Source organism: Diuraphis noxia, unplaced genomic scaffold (assembly GCF_037042655.1).
Source record: "Diuraphis noxia isolate RWA-SAM2 unplaced genomic scaffold, SU_Dnox_SAM2 contig0005, whole genome shotgun sequence".
NCBI lineage: Eukaryota > Metazoa > Arthropoda > Insecta > Hemiptera > Aphididae > Diuraphis > Diuraphis noxia.
In genome coordinates this window covers 13,728,803-13,754,609 of record NW_028301715.1, presented here as the reverse complement: position 1 = coordinate 13,754,609, position 25,807 = coordinate 13,728,803, and the positions used below count along the sequence as shown (strand labels likewise).

Genomic DNA, 25,807 nt, shown 5'->3' with positions numbered 1-25,807 from the left:
TCAATAATATTATAAACTATTATATAATATCATCATTGTAGAATATGGTCTCAACTCTCGACAGATGATAATATCATTGAACAATTTTCAAAAGTTAAAAAAAGAAACTTGAAATTAATAATGTAATTAAAATATTTTTTTAAATAAACAGTTCATATTTGTTATTAATTATTAGTTATTACTTTAATAAATGGTTTCAGATGAAAATTGATAACAATATAACTGTTTAAAATATGTTGTTATTGTTAAAAAAAAAACATAAACATACATAACAAAAAAAAAAAAAATGACATACATATTTAGTAGAAACATTATGTTGATTCAAATTTTATATAAAATACTACTATGTAAATTATTGAGTTTCAATTAGCCCTGACCCCTTAGTGAGTAATAGAACTCGTCCCTTACTTCATTCTTGATATTATGATAGTACATTTTTTTAAATAATGACTTAAAATATTTAATACTTGATATTTTTGTTTAAAATACTACTAATTTTTTTTCAAACAGCTGAAATTCTCAAATGTTTACAGTTTAAGAAACTAATTGGTATTTTATAATTTTACCTCATCTGTTATATCAAAATATGTTGTACACTATTGTCCTTGTCTATTAGAAATAAATATTAACATAATAACATTACACTATTTAATTTGTCAAATAATTTATTTAGTTAGTATTATTTTTATTTTACTTATTTATTTCATAAACAGTTTTTATTAGCATGATATATTAATTATATTTCATGTGTAAAATATGTATAATATTTATATTTATATACCTAATCTTTGTATATTTAAATATTTGCTGTTTACTTATATATAATATAGTCACTTACAGTCTAATTATTTCCGTAAATAAAGATTATTATTGTTATTTAATATTTATTATCGAGGCAATATCTTGACCAGCAAACATTGATATTAGTTTCCATTAATTAATTTATAGTACAATACAACATTAAGGCTTCTCAGGACCAAAAAACCCAAATATTTAGGAACAATGTTGAATAAAACAGTAGGTAGCTAGGTATATTTGGAAAGCAATACAAAAATAACATAAATAGGCATATGTATTTTTATGATGATTTAAATATCAATAATTTTTGTTATAATAAAAACTAGCGTGTATTAATCAAATTGAATTGGACAATTTATATAAATTGACAATAATTAACAATCATTAACCTATAAATCAAACATATTTAAATTATTTCATTAGTATAAAAATAAAATCATATTTGTTCTATTTATTAGATCACATAAATGTTTGATGTTTTAAAAATGTATTGGTAACAATTTAAATTTAAATATCATGGTTATGATTTTGATTTAAATACTTACAAATAATAAATTATAGAACTATTATTTGAAGTAAGAAAAACTAATTTGACAAGAAATAAAGTTGGAAAAATTATAATAAACATTATAGAAAATAGACTGATCAAATATGAATACAATTTGATAAATTAGATGTGTTGATAAAAATTGTTTGCTTTTAAGCAGATTCTTGCAGCATACGGTAGTTGTACCCAGATCCTCGTTCTAAAGTTGAGCTACAAATAGGCATTTTCACTGTTACAGTATTATCATCAGATCGCAATCCATATCCACCACCACCAGGAGTCAATAACAAAAATGTATCCTGAAATTAATTGAAAATTTCATGTAAGAGAATATATTGCACAACATACTAAATTTATCATTTGTGTAAATTATCAAAATACTTATATAAAATAACTTACACCAGGATTAATGTCGACTGCAGTTTTAGCACCTAGTCTAATTTTTCTGCCATCACGTTTTATTAATAGATTTTCGCCTTTTTGCCCATTCTCACCTCCTGTAAAAGATTTTATTTTATATAAAAAAAATATTCATACAAACAAATGATATTAATTTTCAAAAAAAAAAAATAATAGAATATTATATGTAGTAAAAATATTAACTTATGTATATTTTATACCTTTAATTCCGTTAGGGGCAAAAGATCGCCTTTCAGTTAGTATAGACAAAGTCACTGGAGATCTAAATTGTAATTCTCTTACAACTCCATCACCACCACAATATTTGCCAATTCCCCCAGAGTTTTCACGTAATGTAAATGTAGTTAAAAACACAGGATAACGTTTTTCTAATATTTCAGGATCTGTTATACGAGTATTTGTCATATGAGTATGAACTCCACTACGACCAATCCACGTAGAACCCTAATAATTAATATTTAATGACATTTAGACTAAAATTTAGATAAGATATTAAGAAAAACACTATTAGTTTTTACAGCTCCAGCACCACCAGCAACTGTTTCATAGTAACCCCAATCATCTTGGCCAAATGTTATGTTGTTCATGCAACCCTGACTATCTGCAGCAGCGCCAAATGCTTTTAACACAACATCTACAACACGTTGTGAAGTCAATACATTGCCACCAACAACAGCAGCATTCTCTGATGGATCAAGTATAGAGCCGGAAGGAATAATTACTTTGATCGGTTTTAGACAACCCTAAAAAACAACAGGAAATAAATGTAACTCAGTTCTTTAAAATAGCAAAAATTAAAATTACTTGGTTTAATGGTATATCATATCCAATCATACTTCTTAAACAATATATTAATGCTGATAATGTAATAGCTTTTGGTGCATTACAATTGCCCCAAACTTCATAACTAGTTCCGCTATAAAAAATAATTAAATTAAAGAACATTGAGTTAAAGTTATAAAAAAAACACTAAAATTACCTAAAATCAAATAAAGCTTCTCCATTATGAACATTTAATTGAATTGATAGTTTTATAGTGGATCCATCATCTAAATAATCAACTGATTCCAATGTGTTCAATCCACAAGCTAATAAATGAGCGTTGCCAATGTTTTTCAACATGTCTCTTACTGCAATCTCTGCATTTTTTTGTATATGGTCCATGTATGCTTGAACAACATCTAATCCGTACGAATTTATGAGTTCAGTGACTAAGTAAATACCCTAAGTAAAATTTACTAATATAGAGGAAACTATTTAATTAAAAATATATATATATAGTTAAGTACTTTTTGATTTGCTGCAATCTGAGCTTTCAAATCTGATAAATTATCCTTGAGGTTTCTAGTGCCAGAAGAACCAGGCAAGAAAGCAGGAGCCATAAGAGCATTGGTAACTTCTTCTTCACAGAAACGTCCACTACGCACTAAGAAGAAACTTTTAAACTGGGCTCCTTCTTCTGACAATGATTTTGAATGTGGTGGCATTGATCCTGGTGTTATACCCCCAATGTCTGCATGGTGTCCCCGACTTGCAGCATAAAATACAGGTTTTGGTTGACCACTACAAAATAAAAATAAAAACAGTAAACAACTTACTAAAATATTTAATTCTATTTACACACGGATAAAACACAGGAGTTATCACAGTCAGATCTGGCAAATGAGAACCACCTGCTTTTGGATGATTGCTAAGAATCACATCACCTTCTTTGATCTCATTACCAACTGATTTAATCTAATAAAGTGTTAAACTATGTGTAACATAACTATGTTGGATTGAATAGTTAATAAATAAATAAGTCAAGAACTACTTGATACTGAACAGCTTCTTGCATAGCACCTAGATGCACGGGGATATGAGGTGCATTTGATACTAATCCACCATCTGGACCAAATAATGCACATGAAAAATCTAAACGTTCTTTGATGTTGGTCGATATCGACGTTCTCTGAAGTATTCTAAAATGTTAAAAAGAGTTATGATTAACATAATTAGGAAATGGGTTTATACATAAATGTATGATATATTTATCAGTAAAACCTATTTAAATTCTGACAAAAAATATACCTGATTTAGATCATTCTAATTATATAGAGTAGTCTAATATTCCCAGCCAGATAAATGTTTCAAATTATGTTTTCGAATATGAAGTGTATAATAAAAAAGACAACTGGCGTACAATTTATATTGATAACATTAAAATTGACTGTTATTAGTCAGAAATAATAAATTTGTCAATTCACACATATGAATGTAGTTTAGGTGTTAGCCAAAACTGATCAGTCAGTGTTGTGTTGTATATTTTTTTGAGTAAAGCAGAGTAAATTGTTGTATCTAGTGTTTTTTGATATAGATATAATTTTAAAATGCCTAAAATAAAAATACTAATAAAGAGTCGTTTACAGGCTCATGTTTCACAGCACAAAGAAAGTTTTGAAACCGATTTGTTATTACAATGTTTTTGAAATCCCAATTAATGCTTCTAAAGTGTTTCTAGTAGACCAACATCAACATGCATTACATGATAAACATGAAAACAATTTATGATATACCTTTTTTCTATGATTATATTTAATGTTATAAAATGTTTTAACTTTAATAATATTAAATTTTAACTTTTATGTGCATATTTTGTAGCATAATTAAGTATTTTTAGAATTCTTTTGTGCTGATAAAATTTGTTTTCTAATTATAATGATAAGGATTAATTACCTACTAAAAAAAAAAAAAAAAAAATGCTTACCTTCCCATTTGTTCTGCAATACTCATGAATCTATGAGAAAAAATACTTAACTGGATTGGTTCAAGTTCAACCCCAATTTTAGTAAGTGCATCACAGTTAACTTCGATTTCTAAAAAAATATAACAAAATTATTTAATAAAAACAGTGCAATTAAATTGAATACAATAATTGAAACATACCAATATCGCCAGATTTACTTATTATAGCTTTGCACTTAGGCTCGACTAATATTGTACTCAATTTGTCCATTAACACCGCTGGACCAATAATAATATGACCTTTACGCAACTTGCTAAAGAGATAAATATTACAATCTATGTAACCCAAGTCTTCAAAATATACTTGTTTAACCTTAAAAGTAAAATTAATTAAAAATTAAAGTATAATTTTCATTTTTCTATTTATTGTAATTTAAAATTTTAAAAGTATTATTTTTTAAAAGAAAGTATTTACTGCTTCAATTTGTAGAGGTTCTTCAGTTTCATCTTCTTCATTGTCAATGTTTAACAATGTCTTACCAACACCTCTCACACGTATATCATCAACATATATTTTACGCCCAGATAGAGTGAATCCAAATTCTTTTTGGTATCTATAATATATTTCAAATTTGAATAATTACAGTATTATAGACATCACAAAACAACATAAAAACCTTGTCAGAAATCCACTTAAAAAATCTCCGTGAATTGTTCTAGTGTTTACTGTACTATCATAACTGGCTGAACACATAAGAGCACAATCTGTACCCTCATATCTTAAATGTAAAAATGGCTCAGTGTGAAGTTGATTATCTGAGAAACCTTGTTTTTTTAATTCATCAATACATTTTGAACTCAAAACAGTGATTCGTTCATTGAAATATTCAAAGTTTTCTAATAATAAAAATATTTGTTTTTAGCAAATTTTTAAAACAATCAAATACTATATTATCTTAAATAATATGTAATAATGGAATGTAGTATAATATATAACATGACTACATGAGCAACAGTAATTTTTTACCAATGTCATATGTTAATGCACAAGGCTCTTGAACCTCATGAACAACATCAGCACATGCCATACCATAGGCAGACAGAATGCCAGCATATTTATGAATAACCACACGACTAATTCCTAAGGAACGTGCAATAGCACAAGCATGTTGTCCACCAGCACCTCCAAAACAGGCCAGTGTATGCTGTCTGGTGTCATATCCTCTTGCCTGTGGTTAAGTATAAAGTATAAAATCAGTAAATAATAATAACATTATGACATTGAAATTCACTTGAGTTAGAGCTCTAATAGGACGACACATTGATTCATTTGCAACTTTTATGAATCCCATCGCAACTTCTTCAAGGGTCATTACATTTGAACTTTTAGATTGAAGTCTTACAAAGTTGTTAACCTGTTTCCAGATATTATCTGTATAAAATAATTTTTCAACTTTTTTAATTCATAATTTTATATTATACTTCATTAGTAAGGGCTTCAAATTCTTCTAAGGATGCTTCTTTGTTTAATGGCATGTCTTCAGTTTTGCCAAATATTGATGGAAAATATTCAGGTAACAGTCTACCAAGAACTAGATTAGCATCGGTAACAGTTAATGGACCTCCTTTTCTATAACATGTTGGTCCTGGATGAGCTCCAGCACTTTCAGGTCCAACGACAAATAATCCTGATCTAAAAAATAATCTGCTTCCCCCGCCAGCTGCAACGGTATTTATATCCAGCTAAAAAAATAAAACATTCTAAATAAAATAGATTAGATAAAAATAAATTTGGGGTATGAATAATATTTATACTTGAGGGGCTTGAATTGTGACACCAGCAGTTATTGATTCAAAAACATGTTCAAATGCTCCATCATAGCGACTAACATCAGTCGATGTACCACCCATGTCAAAGCCTATAACAGGCTTATAAGGAGTAGTTGCTGTGTATCCAACCACACCACCAGCTGGGCCAGATAAAATAGCTCTTGAACCATTGAAACTAAACATTTTTTATTTAAAAATATGCAAAAAATGGTGCCTTAAAAATGATATTTTTACCTATTCATTGGCGTTAGTCCACCATCGCTTTGCATGAATAATATATTAATGTCTTTTAAATTATTTTTAAATCCTGAAGCAAAACCCTAAATAAAATGTAATTATAATTGTATTAATTAATATACAATATAAATATCAATATTAGAAATTTACTTTAACATATTTTTTTATATGTGGAGTTAAATAAGCATCTGCACAAGCTGTATACCCTCGTGGTACAATTTTCACCATAGGCATTACTTCATGAGACAAAGATACATGTTCAAAACCAACTTCTTTAGCTATTCTTCCTACAGTACGCTCGTGTTCATTATACCTGTATTTAAATAATAAATACAAGAAATATTTTTGAAAAAATAACAATATTTATAAGTTATGAATTTTTTTGGTATTATTATTATACTTTAAAATATTTTTTGTTTATACATGTATAAACTCAAAAATACAAGAAATAATGACTTACTATTTGTACAATAAAATAAATAAATAAAAGGTATACATTTTAGGTGTATACATAATATTAATTATACTAACGTGTAAGAATGCATTAGAGCTACAGCAATACTATTAATTCCTTTAGATTTTAATAAAGTTAAGTCATTTCTTAGAGCAGTTTCATCGATTTGTTTTAAAATTAATATATCTTCACCAGTGACACCTTGGACAATAGGCTTATCACTCCAAATTGGAGTTAGCTGATCACATTTTTCACACTTTGAATTAATTACTCTACAATCTATTTCCATAACTTCTTCATAAAGAACATCTGGTACTACAATTTCCTAAAAAACATTATTTAATTGTATTAAGTATCAGAAATAATTATTCTACAATCCTTACTAAATCAAATATTTTTGGACGAGCTTGATTTCCAATGTATAATAAGTCTTTGAAACCACGAGTGATTAACAGAGCCATACGTTCACCTTTCCGTTCCAGAAGAGCATTTGTTGCAACAGTTGTACCCATTCGAATCCATTCTATATAACTACTATCAATTGGCTCATTTTGTGGCATACTTTTTCCAGTTTCCTAAAATGATAAGTATATTTTTTTTAAGATACAATTTTATTTTTGTGTCATCAAAGATTTTTACTGCTTCTAATATTCTTCTTATGCCTTCACGTGGAGCATCTGCATAATTAGTTGGATCAACCGACAAAAGTTTCATAACATGAACTTTTCCATCTGGACATTTAGCATAGATGTCTGTAAAAGTACCGCCTCGATCAATTGAAAATTTAAATTTTCCTCCCATGATACTTGTGTTGATTTTATCTAAAATATAATTCAAATATATTATGAAATAGGTATGTCACGAATCGGACAAAAATGTGTTTACATTTATAACTTATTTAATAAATTATTATTGTGAAAAGAATTAATAATATAAGCATTGACACATTGAGAATAATACAGACATAAATATTATTAAGATGAAATAAAAGATAATAGATGTAATTAAAAAAAAAAAGTTGATTGAATAAAAATGTATTGTATATTGATACCTATTTAAAATGTAAAACATTGCTTCAAATATTTATACAAAAAAATGTGCACATATATTTTTAATATTTTAAAATAGAAATAATAATAACTTATGATTATGAGTTTAAGAATTTATGAGGAACTTTGTATAAAATGTCCTCACTTTTTGAACGAGCCAAATTATTTCATCAAAATGTATTTAAAAAAAGGGAATATTGAAAATTAAAATGGTTTATAAATAACTCAAAAATAGTCAATAATATTTTGAACATTACACCATTCATAGGAAATTGTAAAATACATAAAATATTAAGAATTCTAACATATTTTAATATTTTGTTCAAAATACAAATATCTACTGTTATTCATTTATGTGTTGCACCAAATAAACAAAATCTTTTTTTATCAAAATTGGTTTTGTGTAAAAATTACTGGATTTTTCTAATGGGTATTCTGAATAATTTAGTTCCTAGAAAAGTATTGGGAGTTTTTTACTTTTTACCTCCACTCCCCCTAAGCACCAACTAGATTCTATTTTTTAACAGAAACCACACTCTAAGTTGAAAATTAAATCAAAAATGTTTGTCTAAAAGGTGATGACATACAGAAAAAAACAAGATCTAAATACTTGTAAACATGAGATAAGTAAAAGGGTGTGGTCGAAACTCAGAATGCTATTCAAACTTAATTTTCGTGTAATTATTTAAAATAACTTACTAACAGTTGAATGTAAACCAATTAATAATTACAATTATTGATTGTATTAAATATTTAAACCGTTTCAAATTATAAAAATATGAATCAAATAGTCTTATGATTGACAATTTTTTACGGTAAAATAACAGCCAACAAGAAATATTGGAAATATTAGATTAATAGATTATAATTTATATTATAATATAGAATAAGCATGTTTGTGTGAAGTACTTAATCTATCTACATAGTACATAGTATTATCTATTTACTTATTTCTTGCACAGTTGCACTTTCAACTTTGCAATTTTATGCTCTTATCTTCGCGGGTTATGAGTGTTGATCAGTGTTGCTACGTTTTACAAAATTAACTAACGTACAATAGAAATTAAAATTATTGTACCTTTTACGAAATTAACTAATAATAGAGTTCATCTTTTTTTTTTTAATTTTAGCTATAAATCGCTTCGCTAAATAAGGATACATACGATACTGTCTTCTATAGTTATACTTTTATGGCTTATACCCTGTGACCTGTGTTCGACAATAAAAATAATACAAAATATTTTGAACTCACTACAATGAATCTCATAAAGGTTTTTTCTACTACATAAACGTCTAATAACTTATAAAGTTTCTTTCTTTAAAATTGACTATTTAGAGTGCTTCAAAGTTTTTATTTATGCATGTTGTATTTATCATACTTTTTAACTGTTTATTAATAATTTGGTGAACATAAAAAAATTTGATTTACTTACATCAAACCAGAAAAAAAACACCACACAAAATATGTTTTGATTGGAACATGGAAAATTCATACTTCCAATATATTTCCATTTAATAGTAAATGAACAACAATTTTGCAAGAAATGATCCAAAGTTGATTCGAAAACATCAATGTTGTCACAAAATTTTTAAAAGGATTTCTTTACGGCAGACAATATTTTCAAAACAAATTCCTAGGTATGAGTTAGGGATGAGTCAAACACTTGTGATTTTAGGTTTAACAGTATAGCTTCTAGTTTCTCAGAGACTCTGAATAAAATAAAATTTTTAATTTTTACTAAACACTTACAACTAGCAATTAAATTTGTTGAAACTAATAATATTTTATGATATTATTGACTATTGTACTTGTTTATGCTAAGTGGCATTTTGTAATACAGTTTAATAATGATTAATAAGAAATGATTAAAAATTCAAATTAATAAGTTTATTGGTAATAAAACATATATTAAACTACAGTTTGAGGTTGTCTACTGGTTAAGTGCTGATAACAGTTTACAAATATAACAGAATTAAGTATACAAACAAAAAATAATATCAACAAAATCATTACATTTCTAAAACTTATTTATATGTACAACTTAATCTAAGAAAATGATTGTATTTATTTATACTAGCTAATATTGATCGTGTTGTTACCTAATAAGTTAATAATAACCCAAGTAATTGATACTGTAGTCAGTAGGTACCGATAATAATAATAAGAAAAAAGTGATGTAATTTAACAGAAAGGTATATAAAATAAAGTGCATTTGGAACTGAAATATTAATTAAAATTAGAATCCTCGTTAGCAACACGCATCATCCTTTAAACTGTGAGGTTACAGGAGTAATTTGTTAATAACTATTATATTAAAAATTCCGCTATTATTTTTACTTCTAATCGGTTTGGATTAAATTTGTAAGTTAAAACATATACACAGTTCTCCAATAAATTTTGATAGTTATTAGTTGACATGATACTTGCTAGTGACTTGTAAACTGTCGGCTGTTGATTTGGTAAAAAATTCTTCTTTTATTAAGTCTGGTCAAGCCATTTATGATTGTCTTCTAAAATCTAATTAAATAAATGATATAAATTTATGGTAAAAACATAACATTTAAGAATATTTTTTACATTGTTTATGTTTCATCAAGATAACCTAGTTCTTTGTTATTTATTTTTATAGGAATTATAAGTACTTAATAGTAATCAGTGCACTAAGAATTGGTAATCATATGTAATCTTAAGTAATAATGGGTATCAAAACTTTTACTATTTTTGATTTTCAATATCAGGGTAAATAGTAAATACTTCCTGATATTTAAGCAAGTTACTTTACAGAAACACCACCATGTAATTTGGAGTTATTATTATTAGGATTAATGATTTCCACTTTATGAGTAAAGAAATGATACTATGAAAAAGTAGACAAGTCCTAACTATGGAGATAAATGTGTAAACATAGACATATAAACTAAATTAATAGATCTCTATGCGCGAGACTGAAAGTATTTTATAAAGCAGTTCAATCTTAATCAAAGAAATGTTTTAAAAGGATATCAGAGCACACTATTTGTATTCATTGTCTAGCACACGTGCAACATAAACAAAACACATTTATTCAAAATCATTGGTTTTTTCATGTTTTTGAGTAATCTTAGAATACAATTATCCATTACAAAAATTAATAGAGAATGATATTTTTGATGCCACTTATTGGTTTGTCTAATTAATGTCTCAAATTTTTAATTTTCATTATGAGCCAAATATAAATAAAATATGAAACCGATAATAATTATGTCAAGCCATCAAAAATATTATCTTTTATGATTTTTATAATAAGTGATTTTAATTTAAAATTACTCAAAAATCATTAAAAAAAAATTTTAGGTAAAAATGTATAATCTATATTGTGTGTGGATTTAAGAGAAAAATAAATATTACGCTGATATTCTTTTTAGGTAATTTACTTCAGTAAAATGCCAACAAACGCCATAAATTAATCAAAACTAACATATTTTGTGGATAAACTACATATAATTTAGAAATCAATTGATTTATATCTTACATTTGGATATGTATAATGTATATAGGTACTTTGTAAAGATTGATTCTTTTTTAAATGTAAATATAGCAGTATGAACTACTTATTACTTATATTATAATATAAACCTTTTGTTCCCTTGACATTTGAAAATTACTGGCACAAGTCACAAATTGAAAACAAGTTGAATGAAATTTTTAATAAAAATAGTTTGTGTCATAACTATTTTGATAGCTCTTTAATTAAGCATGTTTTATACAAAATTTAACTATTCTGGCCATTGAGTTGCTAAACATAAAATAAAACACAAATTTGTTAAAAATAATAATATTGATTATACTATTAAATTAAAAACATATTATTTACTTGTGTGGCCAATTGTACTAACATAAAATCATTAAATATATGCCTATTGTATGATTTTAGGACTCGCTTTAGTCGGTGCATTAGAATTATTATTCAAACCATTGTTAAAGACTTCAACAAGTTCAACACAATATTTCATCTAATGTAAGGATTTTCAGGCGATTCCTATATATTAAATGATAATTTAAGGTGTTTAATCAAATTTTTTTTATAATTGAAAACAATTATATCATATTTAATCTTAAACTTTTTTATTGTATTATCTATTTCGGACATTTTTACTAAGATGGTGTGGTTTATACATTTAATCAGAGCACCAGACATAATAATAAGTCTTTTATCATCCTAAGGATGGTTTAATTTGTTTTTTAAAGTATCTTTTTTACAACTTACTCCCAATTCTGACCATACATTTTTATGGCTAGTTATTCTGCCTGACACTTCCATCCATTTTAATACCAGAATGTTTGATAATTCTAAGATCAATTGCTTTTATGACTAATTCAGCTGTACCTATAATTATTAAAATGGTTATATTAACAAGTATTTTGAGAAAAATTAATAACTTACCATTAAAACTGAAACAATTTATTTGACTTAAATTTTTTGAGGAATACATACATCATCGATTCTAAGAATTGTTTTGTTCACTAATTTTATATTGCCTTTGTTTTTCTTGTAGTTCCTTTAATTCAATATTGATCTTAGTAATATTAGTCCGTAACCTGAAAATTATGAAATAATACCAACACATTACATTTCAAGTATAAACGAGTTTATACCTATGTGTAATGAATAAAATATTTAATTTTAACTTTTAAGTTACCTTTTATTGGATCTTTTCAAATTGTTTATTATATTACATTTTGTTGGTGTAAGAGTACATCCATTATTTGTTGACTGTTTTATTTGCTTCACCGATTTTTTAAAATAGTTGATCAAGAAGTTGCAGGCTGAACATTTTTTAGTTTTTAGATCTATTAAAATTGGACATTTTTGGTGACGCCACAATTGATTATTTTCCAAAGTTGCAGTTTTTACCCGAACTCCTAAATATCATATAATCATCAAAATATCTAAGAATTTCTGAATGCATTTTATTGGTAATATGGATATGAATGATGTTTACCTGGAAAATCTATTGATCTTGGACCACCTCCACAAATTTTTTTAAAATCAAGTACTTTAATTACTTGACAAAGATTTATTATGCTCATTGGATATTTTAACGTGCAGCTTATTTTTTCAATTTGAATAGCAAATTGGTAAACATATAAACATATTTCCAATGTACTTTTGAAAATTAATTGTTTTTCAATTTCCATTTTACCATAATTAAACTTAGCTTTATAAAAAACAATTTCATCATTACTAAAATGTGATGTCCATCCTTCCGGTAATACGACTCTTTTAAATTGTGTTGTTAGATCCTTAAATGTCAATATCTCATCAATATTTTTCTAAAAAAATCAAGTATAAACATGAAAATTAGTATTATACCTAATATATTGAATGATGATATTATTAATTAATATTAAAATAATTAAATTAAAGAAGGAGGTAGGTACTTCAAATAATTTTAAATGTTTATTCGGAGACTTTTCACTTAACTTTTAAGGATCAAAATCTTTGATTATAACTTTATTATCTTTAAAATTGTATAATTAAACAATGATTATTATCCTCGTTATTACCATTGACTATAGATAGATACCTAGTATACTAGTATACAACATGAGCTGGTGGAAGTTAATGAAATATACTATAGAATAATATAATAAATTATTAAATTATACTAGTATAATATACAATAGGCGGCTAAATAGTCAATCACATATGAATAACAAGTTCTACCAAAAAGCTTTGGCTGTTTCTTTTATAATATTGTACATAGTACCCACTTAAGTATATTAGATAATATATAAAATAAGCAATTAATATAATAGGTACTTACAGACATATTTTCAATAAATAATTTTTTCCCATTAGATTTATTGATTTGTTTACTTGAAAAATTTGCATAATTGTGATCAGAATATGAATTATAGACAGAAGATGAAATTTCATTACTTATTTTGTTGACAGGAGAAAAAATGGAAGGAACAATTCCCTTTTTCAAACCAATTTTAATTCTGTTTCCAACTTCCTATTAGATATAACAATTAAATAATAATTATGCATCAACAAAATTAAATAAAAGTAGGCAGATAGTTAACAACGTAATACTTACATTGGCAACATCGTCTGGAACCGAATATGTATTTATTATATCTTCAGGTCGAAAATGTTCAGCACACACAAGTTTTACAAATGTTTTCTCGCAGTTAGCATTACTTACTGCTAAGTTCCAAGCTAAATAATTAGATTTTGGTGCATTGAAAAAAGAAATCTTGGGATTTCTTTTTACACTAGTACATCCTTTTACACAACACTTACGTGTTTTCATTATTCAATTTTATTTTATTTATTAATTAATTAAGAATGTTTTAATAGTAAATACACATGAAGTTGTAACTTTTAAACACCTTTGTACAAATTGCATCGTTTAATTTGAACATTATATTCTTAGACCGCGGTCAGTGGATATATCACAGAAAACATTTTAAAATAAATATTTAAAAAATATAAATATTTATGTTCTCAGCTATTCATATTAGTTATTTCTTAGCCCGAGCCCCCGACAGTATAATACACTCTGTATTCCGTGCTACGTGATAGTGATAAATGATAATAAATAATATATTATTATCATAGTTTTAATTGTGATGTCAAATCCTTGTGTCTAATAAAACCACTGGGTAGCGCTAAAACCAGTTGATCTAAGCATTCTAAACACAGAACAATAATCTAAGACTTTAAAAACATGTAATGTAATCCATAGATCACGAACTTAATATAAGATAAACCAGTTAAAAGGTACACGACAGTCTATTTTCATAGCCACATACAAATAAAATTTTTTTATAACTTCTGTACTTAGATATTGTAGATAAGGCGAACATTACCGTCGTAAATATTTGAATTTGATATTTATTAAACCAAGTTTTTTTTTTTTTTTAATTAGTATAAAAAGTAAAGATAGTATTTAATTTTTTTCTGTAATCGAATAAAAATGTTAGTGAAATAAATTAATAACATTGTTTCATTTATTAAAATTAGTTGGTTATTACTAAAACTGTTTACCATTATATTAGATAATGGGTAGGTAGTAAAATAATTGTAGATGCAAATAATTAATAATTGTCTAGGAGCTCCGAAATTTTAACTGTCTTTGCCCTATTAGGGGCCTACAAATACTTTATCCGGCAATGATAACGGTGCAAAGTTTGGAAAAAGGAAAAAAATATAGCTATAGTCGTACTACTAAATTCAGTTCTAAAATACATTAATTAAAATTTAAAACGCAATATAGCTTTAATATAGATATACAAATAATTATGATTCCTGCATATTATATAGAAATATTGTAATGAAAAATAGTCACAGACGAAACGTATAGTAAAATCAGATATTAAGTAGTTGAACTCAATGAGTTTGTGGACGAAGATCGTAGGTATAAACTTAAATTTGGTATATATATATATATATTTTGATCTATATAAATGTATAACAGGTAGGTACTTAAATCATTACGGAAAAAAGTACGGACATGTTAAGGTCATGGACCTATAAAAGAATCTTTTTTAAGTCTATATGGTTAAGATACTATAGTACTATACGGTACTTGGTAGATCTATATTAGATACTTTTAACCTATATGTATGGTGACCAGACGTACTCTTTTTCGCAGGACAGTACTCTTTTTTTTTATGTGTGTCCTAGTGTCCTTAACAATAGTACATGAAATTGTACTCTTTTTTTTTTTAAATATAAGCTAATACGTGTTTATGTGTTTTTACTGTTTTTTATATTTTGATTATTACCACCGTTTTGATATTTACAACAATGGACATAACCAAATAACAAACATAACTGAAGATAATTTTAGAATATTTTACACTTGGTATTTTTACCTTAAAAAATAATTTATACTTTATTTTAAGTTTACTTAAAAATTTTAAATTTAAAGTATTTTCATCTTAGACACACGCCAAATAAGTTGACATAATTTCAAATAATAAGTTTTAATTGTTGATTATAGGAAAAAAATAATAGAGTAATCAGATAAAAAAACAAATTATATAAATGGAGATGACCCATGGCCGCTAATATCTATGGTATGGGCAAAATGGGTAGAAAAGTACACATATTGGTTAATTATGACAGAGGAGGATCTAAGTTTTAAAATGTACTTTTTTTTTTATTTTTATATCTGGCCACCTTACCTATATGACTACCTATAATATAATTTGATATCATCTGACCAGTAAATATACTTCAGTGGTCGAACATATTATTATCCCCGTCAGGTAATGTTCATTGAATATTACTATTAAGCATTACAACGGTTTTATGTACACTTGAAATTATTGTTTGGTCATAAGCAATATGGTAAACTAAAGATGTCAAAGATATATCGTAATACTATTATGCAGAAGTATAATCGGTGCGAAAGACCTGGTCTGTTTTTAGTGACATTTCACATTTATTTGGCAAATCCACACACGACGCACCTCTCCCGAAGTTTTAAAAACAATAAACATTAAACAATATAGTTAATAATATGAGATTGTACAATAATACTTATTACTTATTATTATTATTATGATGGGATACGGTCGAGACATACAGCAACTGCTGAAAAACCCACGTGACCCAATGTATTTATCTATTTTTTTTTTAGACTTTTAGGATTATCATTATCATCATTTTCGTGTTCGGCGATTCCAAATCGGCGGGCACGTCCGAAGACCTCCGGCGGTAGACATTTTGTCTTCGGCATCCAACGAATATTGTTTTTAACTTTGTTACCGAGACCTGACTTCGTCGTCTCTCAACCAGTCCTACCCCGGTCACCCTTTGTGTACGCAGACGTGACATGCAACGGACCATTTGCAAGTTCGTGCTATACTAAACTATAACCACCGTTACCACAACTATTATTATTAGTCGATAAAATTATCAACGTCATCGCCATAATTTCGTCGTTGTACGTTTCGAGTGTTCCCAAAATAACAACCATCATATTGTTATTTTTTTTTCTATAAAAACAAATAGTTTTTGTCGTGTATTGTAAAACCTACTTAACAACAATAAAATTATTATTTGAATACAGATTACAGTGTTGTCGTTGTTGTCGTCGTCTTTATCGTCGGCCGTCGTCGCCAGACGCCATGAGCGGTATAAACTTGTCCACGAATTCGTCACCCGACAGCAGTGATATTAATAGCTTCCATTCGATCGACATCGAATCGCCGACAGTTGTGGCTCAGAAATATTACGGAAATTCAATCATCGTAGCTCCTATCTTACCACAAGTAAGCAAAATATTCAAATAATTGTGAGAAAAAAAACCTATACACCATGTTATCATGATAGAAATTATGAGTAGGTATAGAGATTATAATTTTAGAGAAATGTCTCTAAAGCGATTGAACCGCTTGTATAGGCATTAAAAAATACAAAACATAAAAAATAGATAAAATTGTACTAATTACAATCAGGTACTTATATTATCTATGATTTGAATGTTTTAAAAATAAGACCTACGCATTATTGCCCGATGTAATAATGGCATTATTACGTGTTAAAATTTTAAAATTTTCAATGCAGTTGCAGTTGCAGTTTATCTATATCACAATAATATCAAATTTCGATATCGTTCTTCGTTTCCAACGACTCCAACAGGAAAAATTTCCCAAGTCATAATATAAATAATATTCAGTGCAACATTTTCAAGAAAATATAAATATAATAATATAATATTATGCTTAAGAGGATGTCAACGCAATATTTGGTTTTTTTCAGACACACGCGCAATATAGGAAAACGCTTTCATCTAAAATCGTTTTTTTATGATTTTTAAGTAATCTTAGATTAAAATCACATGTTACAACAATTATAGAAAATAATATTTTTTAAGATATGATATACCGACTTTATATTTTATTGTTATTTGACTTTTAAAATACAAAAATAAATAAAATTGTAAATTTAAATTATATTTAAATTGTTTTGAGATAATATTAACATAAAATATCGGTATGTTATACCCTGAAAAATATTATTCTCTATTGATTTGTCATGGATGAGTTTACTCGAAGGTTATTCAAATACAAAAAAAATGATTCTGCGTAAATAGATTTTGTCTTGGTTGCACGTGGGCCAAAAAGAAAAATCAAATAGTGTGTAGTTATCATTTTAATAATTTGTAGTAAAGAAAGATTGTAGCTAGGATAGTTCTTGTTTAAAAAAACAAGAAGATTCTGTTCTGAAACTCGGCATACTTCCTAAATTGTAAATAGTTTTAAGTATTTGATAATATGATGAATGATGATTATCCTTAAGAGAACACTACACCCTCTTGTGTTGTTCCGCCTTACAAATAATGAAAAACATGGAAAAATTGTTTTTCGCAGGAAAAAACGAGAAGGCTAGTCATATCTAAGAAACGAAGTTTTTACCACATATAAAATAGGTCTTTGGCTGTGAAATATTGTTTTTATTTTTTCGATATCGGAACTAAAAAAAAGTTATTAATGTTTGAAAAACACTAAAATAATAATAACTTTTTTAGTTCCTCTAAGTCATATAAAAAAAAAGACGAGATAATGTTCTCAACTATATTGTATTTGGAGTCTTGAACTCTTGACTATTAGGTAATACAGTCTGAATAGTTCGGTCCTGCGCAAAACAGTTTTTACTATGTTGAATATTTATGAGACGGAGATCAACACATATGAGTGTAGTGTCTGAGTGTCTCTTAAGTCATTAAAAATCAGAATTTGAATAAATTATTTACTTAAGATTAGAGCATGCTTCATAAATCTATATAGGCTGTAGCTTGCAGCTACCTATTTATATTTTACATTCAAATGTAGGTATGTAGAATTTTACTGTTGTACGTATGATTTGTTATTAATTTATCTTTGTTGTTCATAGGATTTTTATTACTGATATAAATGATGACTGTTCAGAAATAATGTAACTACCTATTTGAATATTTTAATGTTTAATATGCTAAATTTTCTTAATTTATTGTTGCATTATAAAATGTTTTATAGAAATATGTAATAAAGTCAGCCAATTAGGTACTCGGTACTTTATTTCTCCATTATTTTTCTCTGGTTATTATGTTTTTGTATTTTTCAATGGTTTTGTTGTTATTATCATAAATTACCATTATAACTACTGGATGACAGGTTATATATTTTTTTCGCTAATGTTCACTAGTTTACATTACGTTCATAAGAATGGTATGTGATTTATTTTTATTTTTTTTTAATAAGATTAGTGATAAATGTATTTTTTTAGCCTAGGTATACTAATCAAAATAACCAAAAATCATTAACATGGAATATATCGTTGACTTATGATCAAGATGAAGTATCTGAAAACTTTTTAAGGATGTATAATGAACCAACAACAGTTGCTGAAAAATTTGGTTCAGCTATACTAGTGGTTCCCGAGAACATAAGAAAACAAGCTGATGAATTATTTAAACCTTCGGAAATCAATCCAAACGAAATATTTGATTGGTTAAACACTAAAGTCTCGTGGATTCTTCCATCCAGTTATCAACAATACCTTAAGTCTATTCCCCCAAACGTAAGTATTTTTTTCGTTTTACTTTTGCTTTAATTATTTTCTTAGTTAAATTACTAATTAGTAACATACTGTAATATCAATATACGTACGTTGAAGTTTAATAAGATATTAATTGCAATAAAAATATAATTATACTATTAAAATGGTCATTGAAATATATTTGTGATTTGTACTTGTACAATTTAAAATAACTAAACTATTTATCAGTATTATATCGAGAAAAATTCGATGATTTGAATGTTATTAATCACAGTCAACCCTTAAAACGCGTGTTTTTAATTAATTATATGAGGGTTTTTTTTGTTCCCGGAAATATCAAATTATTTTTATACCGATGGAATATTTAAAATAGGTACTTCCTACCTATCAGAATAAAAATTAAATTTAAAATAGGCAGGTATTTGACGTAAAATATTATATACCTACGATTTGATTTATTTAAAAAATGTACATAATATTGTATTTATAATCTATATATCAACAAAACCTGCAGCTCGAGATGAATTACCCGTCAGAAACTTTTAGTATGCATATGAGTTAAATATATTTTTTACGTGTGAGTTGTCGGGTACCATTATTATTGATTTAGAATTAAAAAAACATATTACATATTTACATGCACCGTTAAAGCAATGTTTATAGTTTATAATATTATGGGAATGGATGGCGTATCCGTGCGTAGTTATATTATGTTTTAACCACCATGTCAAAACAATGGGAGTAAAAAATAATATGCGTTGCTGCATTATTAAGTACGTAATTCATTGGTATATAATTATACAATTATAATAACAGTGGATGATCTATCCGTTACAGTAGCTTTCAGTCGAAAGCTATATGTATAATATAGTAATAATATATAATATATGTATAATATAATAATGTATAATATAGGTATAACCATTGATTATAGAATAGTCTATTCTATAATCAATGGTATAACGTAATCATAGGCACACATTAGGTGTGAATTTAGGGGAACTGGACAGATTTATGGTACATCCTTTCTAATTTTTCATTTTTATACAAATAAAATTACTTAAAACTTTAGTTAATTATAATTTAATACTTGTAAGACAAATTAATAAGTAACTAATAATAAAGATTGTATAGATGTTAATATAATTGCAACTCTCTTTATTGATATATAAACTAAAACTATTAAGAAACTATACTGTACATAATGTATTATGTATTCAAAATATTCAAAAATAATCAGGTATTATAATATGCTAACACTAATTAATTTCATATAAGATTTAATTTTCTGTTTGATATTGCAAATTTTTGTAATATAGTTTCTCTAGCTATGTTGGTAAGATCACTCCTTATGCTATGAGTAGATAGCTTACTAAACCTTTCTTGATTGCTATTGGTACGTAATCGCTAACCCGTTTTTAAATCTACGTATAGCTTTAAAAAGTGAAACGTGCATTCATGCCTACAATACTGTTTTAATCGTGAATTCATGGACTATTGTCTATTTGTAATGAAAAAAAAAATCCAACTCAATAAACCACAATAATTTACAAATGATCGGTGAAGCATTGAAATAAATTTTACAAGAAACTAGTGGTGCTAAGCACCTCCTAGTATCCTCCCCTCCCATATATGCGCGGTGCGCCTATGAACGTAATATTAAAAACCGCTACTGACGTGTGAGTCGTGATGACGCTGACGACCTCCTGCTCTTATATAATAGTCTAACTGTTTCCTATTTTGATTCTGCAGGTATTGGAGAAGAGGGAAAGACACGTGCTGTATCCTTGGACGCAGTGGAACACGTCGACGGGCACGCAGCACCGTCCGTCGCTCAACATAACCGTAGCGTCCCCATTGGCGTCCGACCAGTCGATGTCGTCGTCGTCGTCGTTGTCTTCGTCGTCGGTCTACGCGCACGCGTCACACTGCAGATCGCCCGACAATAACAACAACAACAACAACAACAACTCGTTCGGTTACCGTAGCGACGGTGGCGGCAACGGGACGCTAGCGACACCGACGGCGGTAGACTGCACGTTATCGTCTTCTTCGGCCAGCGACCTGAGCTTTTCGTATTGGGCGGGCGTCGACGCCACGTCTTCGCCGCAACAGCACCACTATCTCCAGCACTACAATCAACAACAACAACAGTCGGTCGGCTGGACACCGGCGACCGTCCGTTCGTCGCCGTCCGACTGCGGCCGGTCGGTGTCGTCGGCCGAGTTCGTGCACTACAACTCCACCGCGGACGGCCGCTCGCCATCACCGACGTCTGTGCGCTGGCCGTCTCGCTTGTTCTACTGCGTTAACGCCGACAACAACACGATCAACAAGTTGGTGGAACACTACTGCACTTTTTGCTACAAGAACCACGAGCCACCCGAAGTGTACGGCGGCCACCTGGTCCGGGACGAGACGCGCACCACTTGTCCTAAGCTCAGGGCGCTCCGGTGCAAGCACTGCAACGGCACCGGCGACAACGCGCACACCATCAAGTACTGTCCGTTTTTGTACTCAAACTACAGTTGATGGACGGCACTCGATCGCGCAGGGTAGACTCGCGATCGAACGATTTAGCCAAGCGTTTGTGGGTGTGGGTGGGTGGGTGGGAAAAGGGTCAGAGGGTCGTCGAGTGATCGGTTTTCCGCGTCGATCTTATTTCTTCTTTCGTTTCGCGAATTTACCGTTCTTTTATATACCATCGTGTATGGCGTGTTGTTATCATGATATAATTAATAACAATAATGACAATTAATTTGTTTGTTTTTTTTTTGCGTGTATATTTCTTATCTATCGTTCGCACTCACCCGCGAGCTAATAACAATATAATAATATCGAAGCTCTCGAACGAGCTGATAAGATAATAGTACTACGATTTTATGCGTTTACAATAAATATGACCGTCGCCGTTCGCTTTTTATCACCATTTAATGATGATGATAATAATTATAATTATAATATTATGTGTGATGTTGTATTATCATATTCAGCAATCCGGTGGATAATAATATAATATTATTACGCTTGTTCGTGGTTGTCGTGCATGCAGCGTGCACGCACCGTGCGCGACAACCTATCCCGTCGTACCTACTTGTAACACCTGCAAACGGCATTCCCTGCTTCCGTTCACTTTTGCACAGCTATTAAATAACTATACAATATGATAAAATAAGAATATCGACAATAATTACGAGCGGGGTGGGTTCAACTTCTGTAGAAAGATGGTTAAAAAAAAAAAAAACTAGAACATAACCACTGCAGCGCACACGAATGTCTGTGACGGTGGTTGCTTTACGGTTAGGTTATATATATATTATTCTCTTTGTTATACACACACACACACACACACACACACACACACACACACACACACATATATATATGCATGTTATTCGTTATGGTAAACTTTTTAGTTATTCGGTCGATAAGTCGTTATTATAATTTTTTTTTAATAATTTTTATTAATAGTTTATTTCGCGGATTTTGTGTTGCATGTAAAATTTTTTGTTTAAGTATTCTAAAAAATAAATGCTCGGTTTGTTTTGTTTCTTAGTGTTGGTAAATGTAATATATTTTAAATCGTAAAATTATAAAAATATAGAGGTTATTGTTTATATTGACTATATTAGTTATAACGTTTTTTTTTCAGTCAAATATGTTCTGCGACTTTCATTCTCGTTAATATATTACCTATTATGTTGCGTGTTAATATTTTGTATAGTTGCAACTTAAAATATAAATCCATTTATTTTGTGATTAATCGTTTGCATATATTATTAATAAGTGTTAAAAATTTTAATTTAATGTATTGTTTGAATTTCAATTTTCAAATGTAGGTACCTACATTCATGTTTTGCTCAATATGGTTATTGTGAAGATCGTAAATCGTTTATGTAAAATATTGAAATTTGTTAAATGTAATTAATAATTTGGTATGTGATATTTTTTTTGTCTTTAAAGAACATGTATAATTTGCGTGAATAGTGTTTCAATATCTTATACAAATCCTATTGATACATGACTAATAAATGAACTATAATTAACTACATAATGAATATGTCTATAAGTATTATATTGCTATTATGTACACTGACAATCGAACATTTTCGATAAAACCTTAAACCACTTACATTTTTCGCAGACAATTTCATATGATAAACTAAGTCGAGTTAAATATTTAATACACAAATAATGAATTTTACAACTACTGTTGATAGGATGAGAAATCCATCTAAAAATAAAATGGTTTTTAAACGTTATTTTCTACCTAATCATAATATAATCTTGTAGTAATTTGTCTGAAACGGTATTTGCATTTATTATTTCAGCAACATATAATAAAAGTATACAGAGTGATATTTTATCGTCGTTAACATACACAAAGCATACCTAATATCATTTAAAAATACATTTTTGTGATTTAAAAAAACTAAATATATTTTTACATAATCTGTCAACATTATAACGGCATGTTTACATATATTTCTTATTGAGATTCACAAGATTTTTCAAACAGCAAATCTTAAGTATTCATTATTTTGTATTTTAAAATAGAATATATTTTTTGTTAATGTTAATGATATAATAAAATTCTAATGCTGGTATTTTTTAATTATCGTTAGTAAGTATTTTAAAAATTAATAATACGAATTATTAATAGAAATAACTAGCTTTTGGGCAAGGGGAAGGTTATTTCTATCGCCCTCTAAGGTAGGTACCCTGAGGGGTACCAATATATTTTCACTCGACTTCTCCACAACTGTTTTATCTGAATTTTAAATGCTTTTTATAAATGAATACGAACTATTGAAAACATGTTTTGGTAAACCTGAAGTTAAGTACTGATTTCGTATTCATGGATTTAACTGCTTAAGTAACTTTTTTAAAGATAATCGCCTGTTACCAAAGTCGACATGTCATGTTTTTCGGGAGAAAGCCCGATTTTCACCGTGCCAGCGTGTAATGTAGGTACGTATTGGATTATTTTTGATCAAAAACTTTTTTCGGTTACATTAATATATATGGAATATAATCCATCATTGACGTATGATTCGATATAATATGAATTATATACAATAGTCGTGTTGATGTGTATCACGCCGGATACCTCATCCCGATTGTTGGTTGTTGGTTATAACGAAAAATGCGTTTTAATGTGTACCCAAATTCACCGAACAAAGGATCCAGATATTGTTAGATTTTGGAAAATCAAAGTTAATTTTTAAATCATTGGACATAATTAATCCTCGTTCACACTTAACTTATTATGCCTTATGTGCACGAAGTATACGAGAACGTCGTTTAATACTATACGCATCATAATGACGTGTTGAATATAGACCTGCAGACGTTGACGGGTTGACGTTATAGTTTAAACAGAATTTGTATTTGCCCACTCACGACTCATCATGACTTAAATATACATTTTTCCATTCGACTAAGCGCCCTCCAATGATGAAGAATATCCTGCAAGCGTAGATGGGTGGAGCAGGCCGATACTGCGGAGGGTCTCCGGAAAAGAAATGTATTCCATTTTACGATGCGTATAATTAGCGGCACATTAAGTAAATATTATGACAAAAATGGATTTTGAGGTAGATGGGTTTTTTTCGTCATACAGTGAAAAATGTCCACACATGAAAATTTCAATACAAATAACACGTTAGGTTAGGTTAGGTTTCACATTTCTCGAACCACAAAAATAAAGCAACATATTATTGTGCAGGCCCTATTTTTATGTGCACAACGACACACAAAGTCACAAACACAATGTACATCATGAATGTACACTATATTACGGTCTACATTTCTACAAAACAAAAATTAAATAATATGCCAGCTACTAGGAAATATGAGTATTTCCTGAATTTTTTTTTTGTTTAATAATTGCATTGTCAAATTATCATATTTATATACACCTATTATATATTATGTAATACATTGCTTTTTTACAGTATTGAGAATAAAATTTCCATTTAAAGCAGAAAGTTAAGTGTGCGGTTCGACATTTTACAAATAATTGGGCCTGTTATTGTGTATTTCTAATTTTAAAACAAATATCTATGTCAATAATATAGTCAGGTTAGGGTAAATTTCCCAATAGGCCTATATCCGCCCTTGATAAAACACGTATTAATCATTATACATATTTAATTCCCATGTTGTTGAAATAAAATAAATTGCAGTACATACCTACTGCCTACGT

General features: G+C 28.3%; 3 protein-coding genes across 4 annotated transcripts; 1 reads left to right on the top strand and 2 right to left on the bottom strand.

Annotated features, from left to right (window-relative positions):
- Positions 1 to 1,054: 1,054 nt before the first annotated feature.
- On the bottom strand, positions 1,055 to 7,831 carry LOC107172327 (5-oxoprolinase). The gene is made up of 22 exons (XM_089228123.1): positions 7,650 to 7,831; positions 7,394 to 7,585; positions 7,088 to 7,335; positions 6,707 to 6,869; positions 6,554 to 6,639; positions 6,305 to 6,494; positions 5,972 to 6,232; positions 5,782 to 5,904; positions 5,517 to 5,718; positions 5,167 to 5,386; positions 4,965 to 5,103; positions 4,691 to 4,862; positions 4,512 to 4,620; positions 3,579 to 3,726; positions 3,390 to 3,502; positions 3,055 to 3,328; positions 2,745 to 2,989; positions 2,570 to 2,681; positions 2,284 to 2,508; positions 1,966 to 2,209; positions 1,745 to 1,842; positions 1,055 to 1,644 (listed from the first exon to the last, which is right to left on the bottom strand). Exons 1-22 carry the CDS (start codon positions 7,809 to 7,811, stop codon positions 1,498 to 1,500), a joined length of 3,873 nt encoding a protein of 1,290 aa, XP_089084249.1. The 5' UTR covers positions 7,812 to 7,831; the 3' UTR covers positions 1,055 to 1,497.
- A 2,094-nt stretch (positions 7,832 to 9,925) lies between these two features.
- Positions 9,926 to 14,815, bottom strand: LOC107162130 (uncharacterized). Its single transcript, XM_015508903.2, has 7 exons — positions 14,144 to 14,815; positions 13,868 to 14,059; positions 13,043 to 13,373; positions 12,740 to 12,962; positions 12,484 to 12,638; positions 12,307 to 12,426; positions 9,926 to 10,577 (listed from the first exon to the last, which is right to left on the bottom strand). Exons 1-5 carry the CDS (start codon positions 14,357 to 14,359, stop codon positions 12,545 to 12,547), a joined length of 1,056 nt encoding a protein of 351 aa, XP_015364389.1. The 5' UTR covers positions 14,360 to 14,815; the 3' UTR covers positions 9,926 to 10,577; positions 12,307 to 12,426; positions 12,484 to 12,544.
- Positions 14,816 to 16,742: 1,927 nt separating this feature from the next.
- On the top strand, positions 16,743 to 22,188 carry LOC107162119 (uncharacterized). 2 transcript variants are annotated; one of them, XM_089228122.1, is made up of 4 exons: positions 16,743 to 16,911; positions 17,129 to 17,330; positions 19,327 to 19,620; positions 21,352 to 22,188. In XM_089228122.1, the coding sequence occupies exons 1-4, from the start codon at positions 16,892 to 16,894 to the stop codon at positions 22,129 to 22,131; spliced, it is 1,296 nt and encodes a 431-aa protein (XP_089084248.1). In that variant the 5' UTR covers positions 16,743 to 16,891; the 3' UTR covers positions 22,132 to 22,188. The 2 variants fall into 2 exon arrangements, with proteins under 2 accessions (XP_089084248.1, XP_015364370.2); XM_015508884.2 differs by having other exon boundaries at positions 16,749 to 17,002.
- Positions 22,189 to 25,807: the final 3,619 nt, after the last annotated feature.

Coding starts and splice junctions, on each gene's coding strand:
- LOC107162119 (XM_089228122.1), top strand. CDS start 16,892: ATGCAACGGACCATTTGCAA. Junction 17,331..19,326: donor TAGCTCCTATCTTACCACAA/GTAAGCAAAATA, acceptor GTATTTTTTTAG/CCTAGGTATACTAATCAAAA. Junction 19,621..21,351: donor TTAAGTCTATTCCCCCAAAC/GTAAGTATTTTT, acceptor TTGATTCTGCAG/GTATTGGAGAAGAGGGAAAG.
- LOC107162130 (XM_015508903.2), bottom strand. CDS start 14,359: ATGAAAACACGTAAGTGTTGTGTAAAAGGATGTACTAGTGTAAAAAGA. Junction 14,060..14,143: donor TTCCAGACGATGTTGCCAAT/GTAAGTATTACG, acceptor TATATCTAATAG/GAAGTTGGAAACAGAATTAA. Junction 12,963..13,042: donor AAGATCAATAGATTTTCCAG/GTAAACATCATT, acceptor TATGATATTTAG/GAGTTCGGGTAAAAACTGCA.
- LOC107172327 (XM_089228123.1), bottom strand. CDS start 7,811: ATGGGAGGAAAATTTAAATTTTCAATTGATCGAGGCGGTACTTTTACA. Junction 5,719..5,781: donor CTATTAGAGCTCTAACTCAA/GTGAATTTCAAT, acceptor ACTTAACCACAG/GCAAGAGGATATGACACCAG. Junction 2,682..2,744: donor GAAGCTTTATTTGATTTTAG/GTAATTTTAGTG, acceptor TATTTTTTATAG/CGGAACTAGTTATGAAGTTT.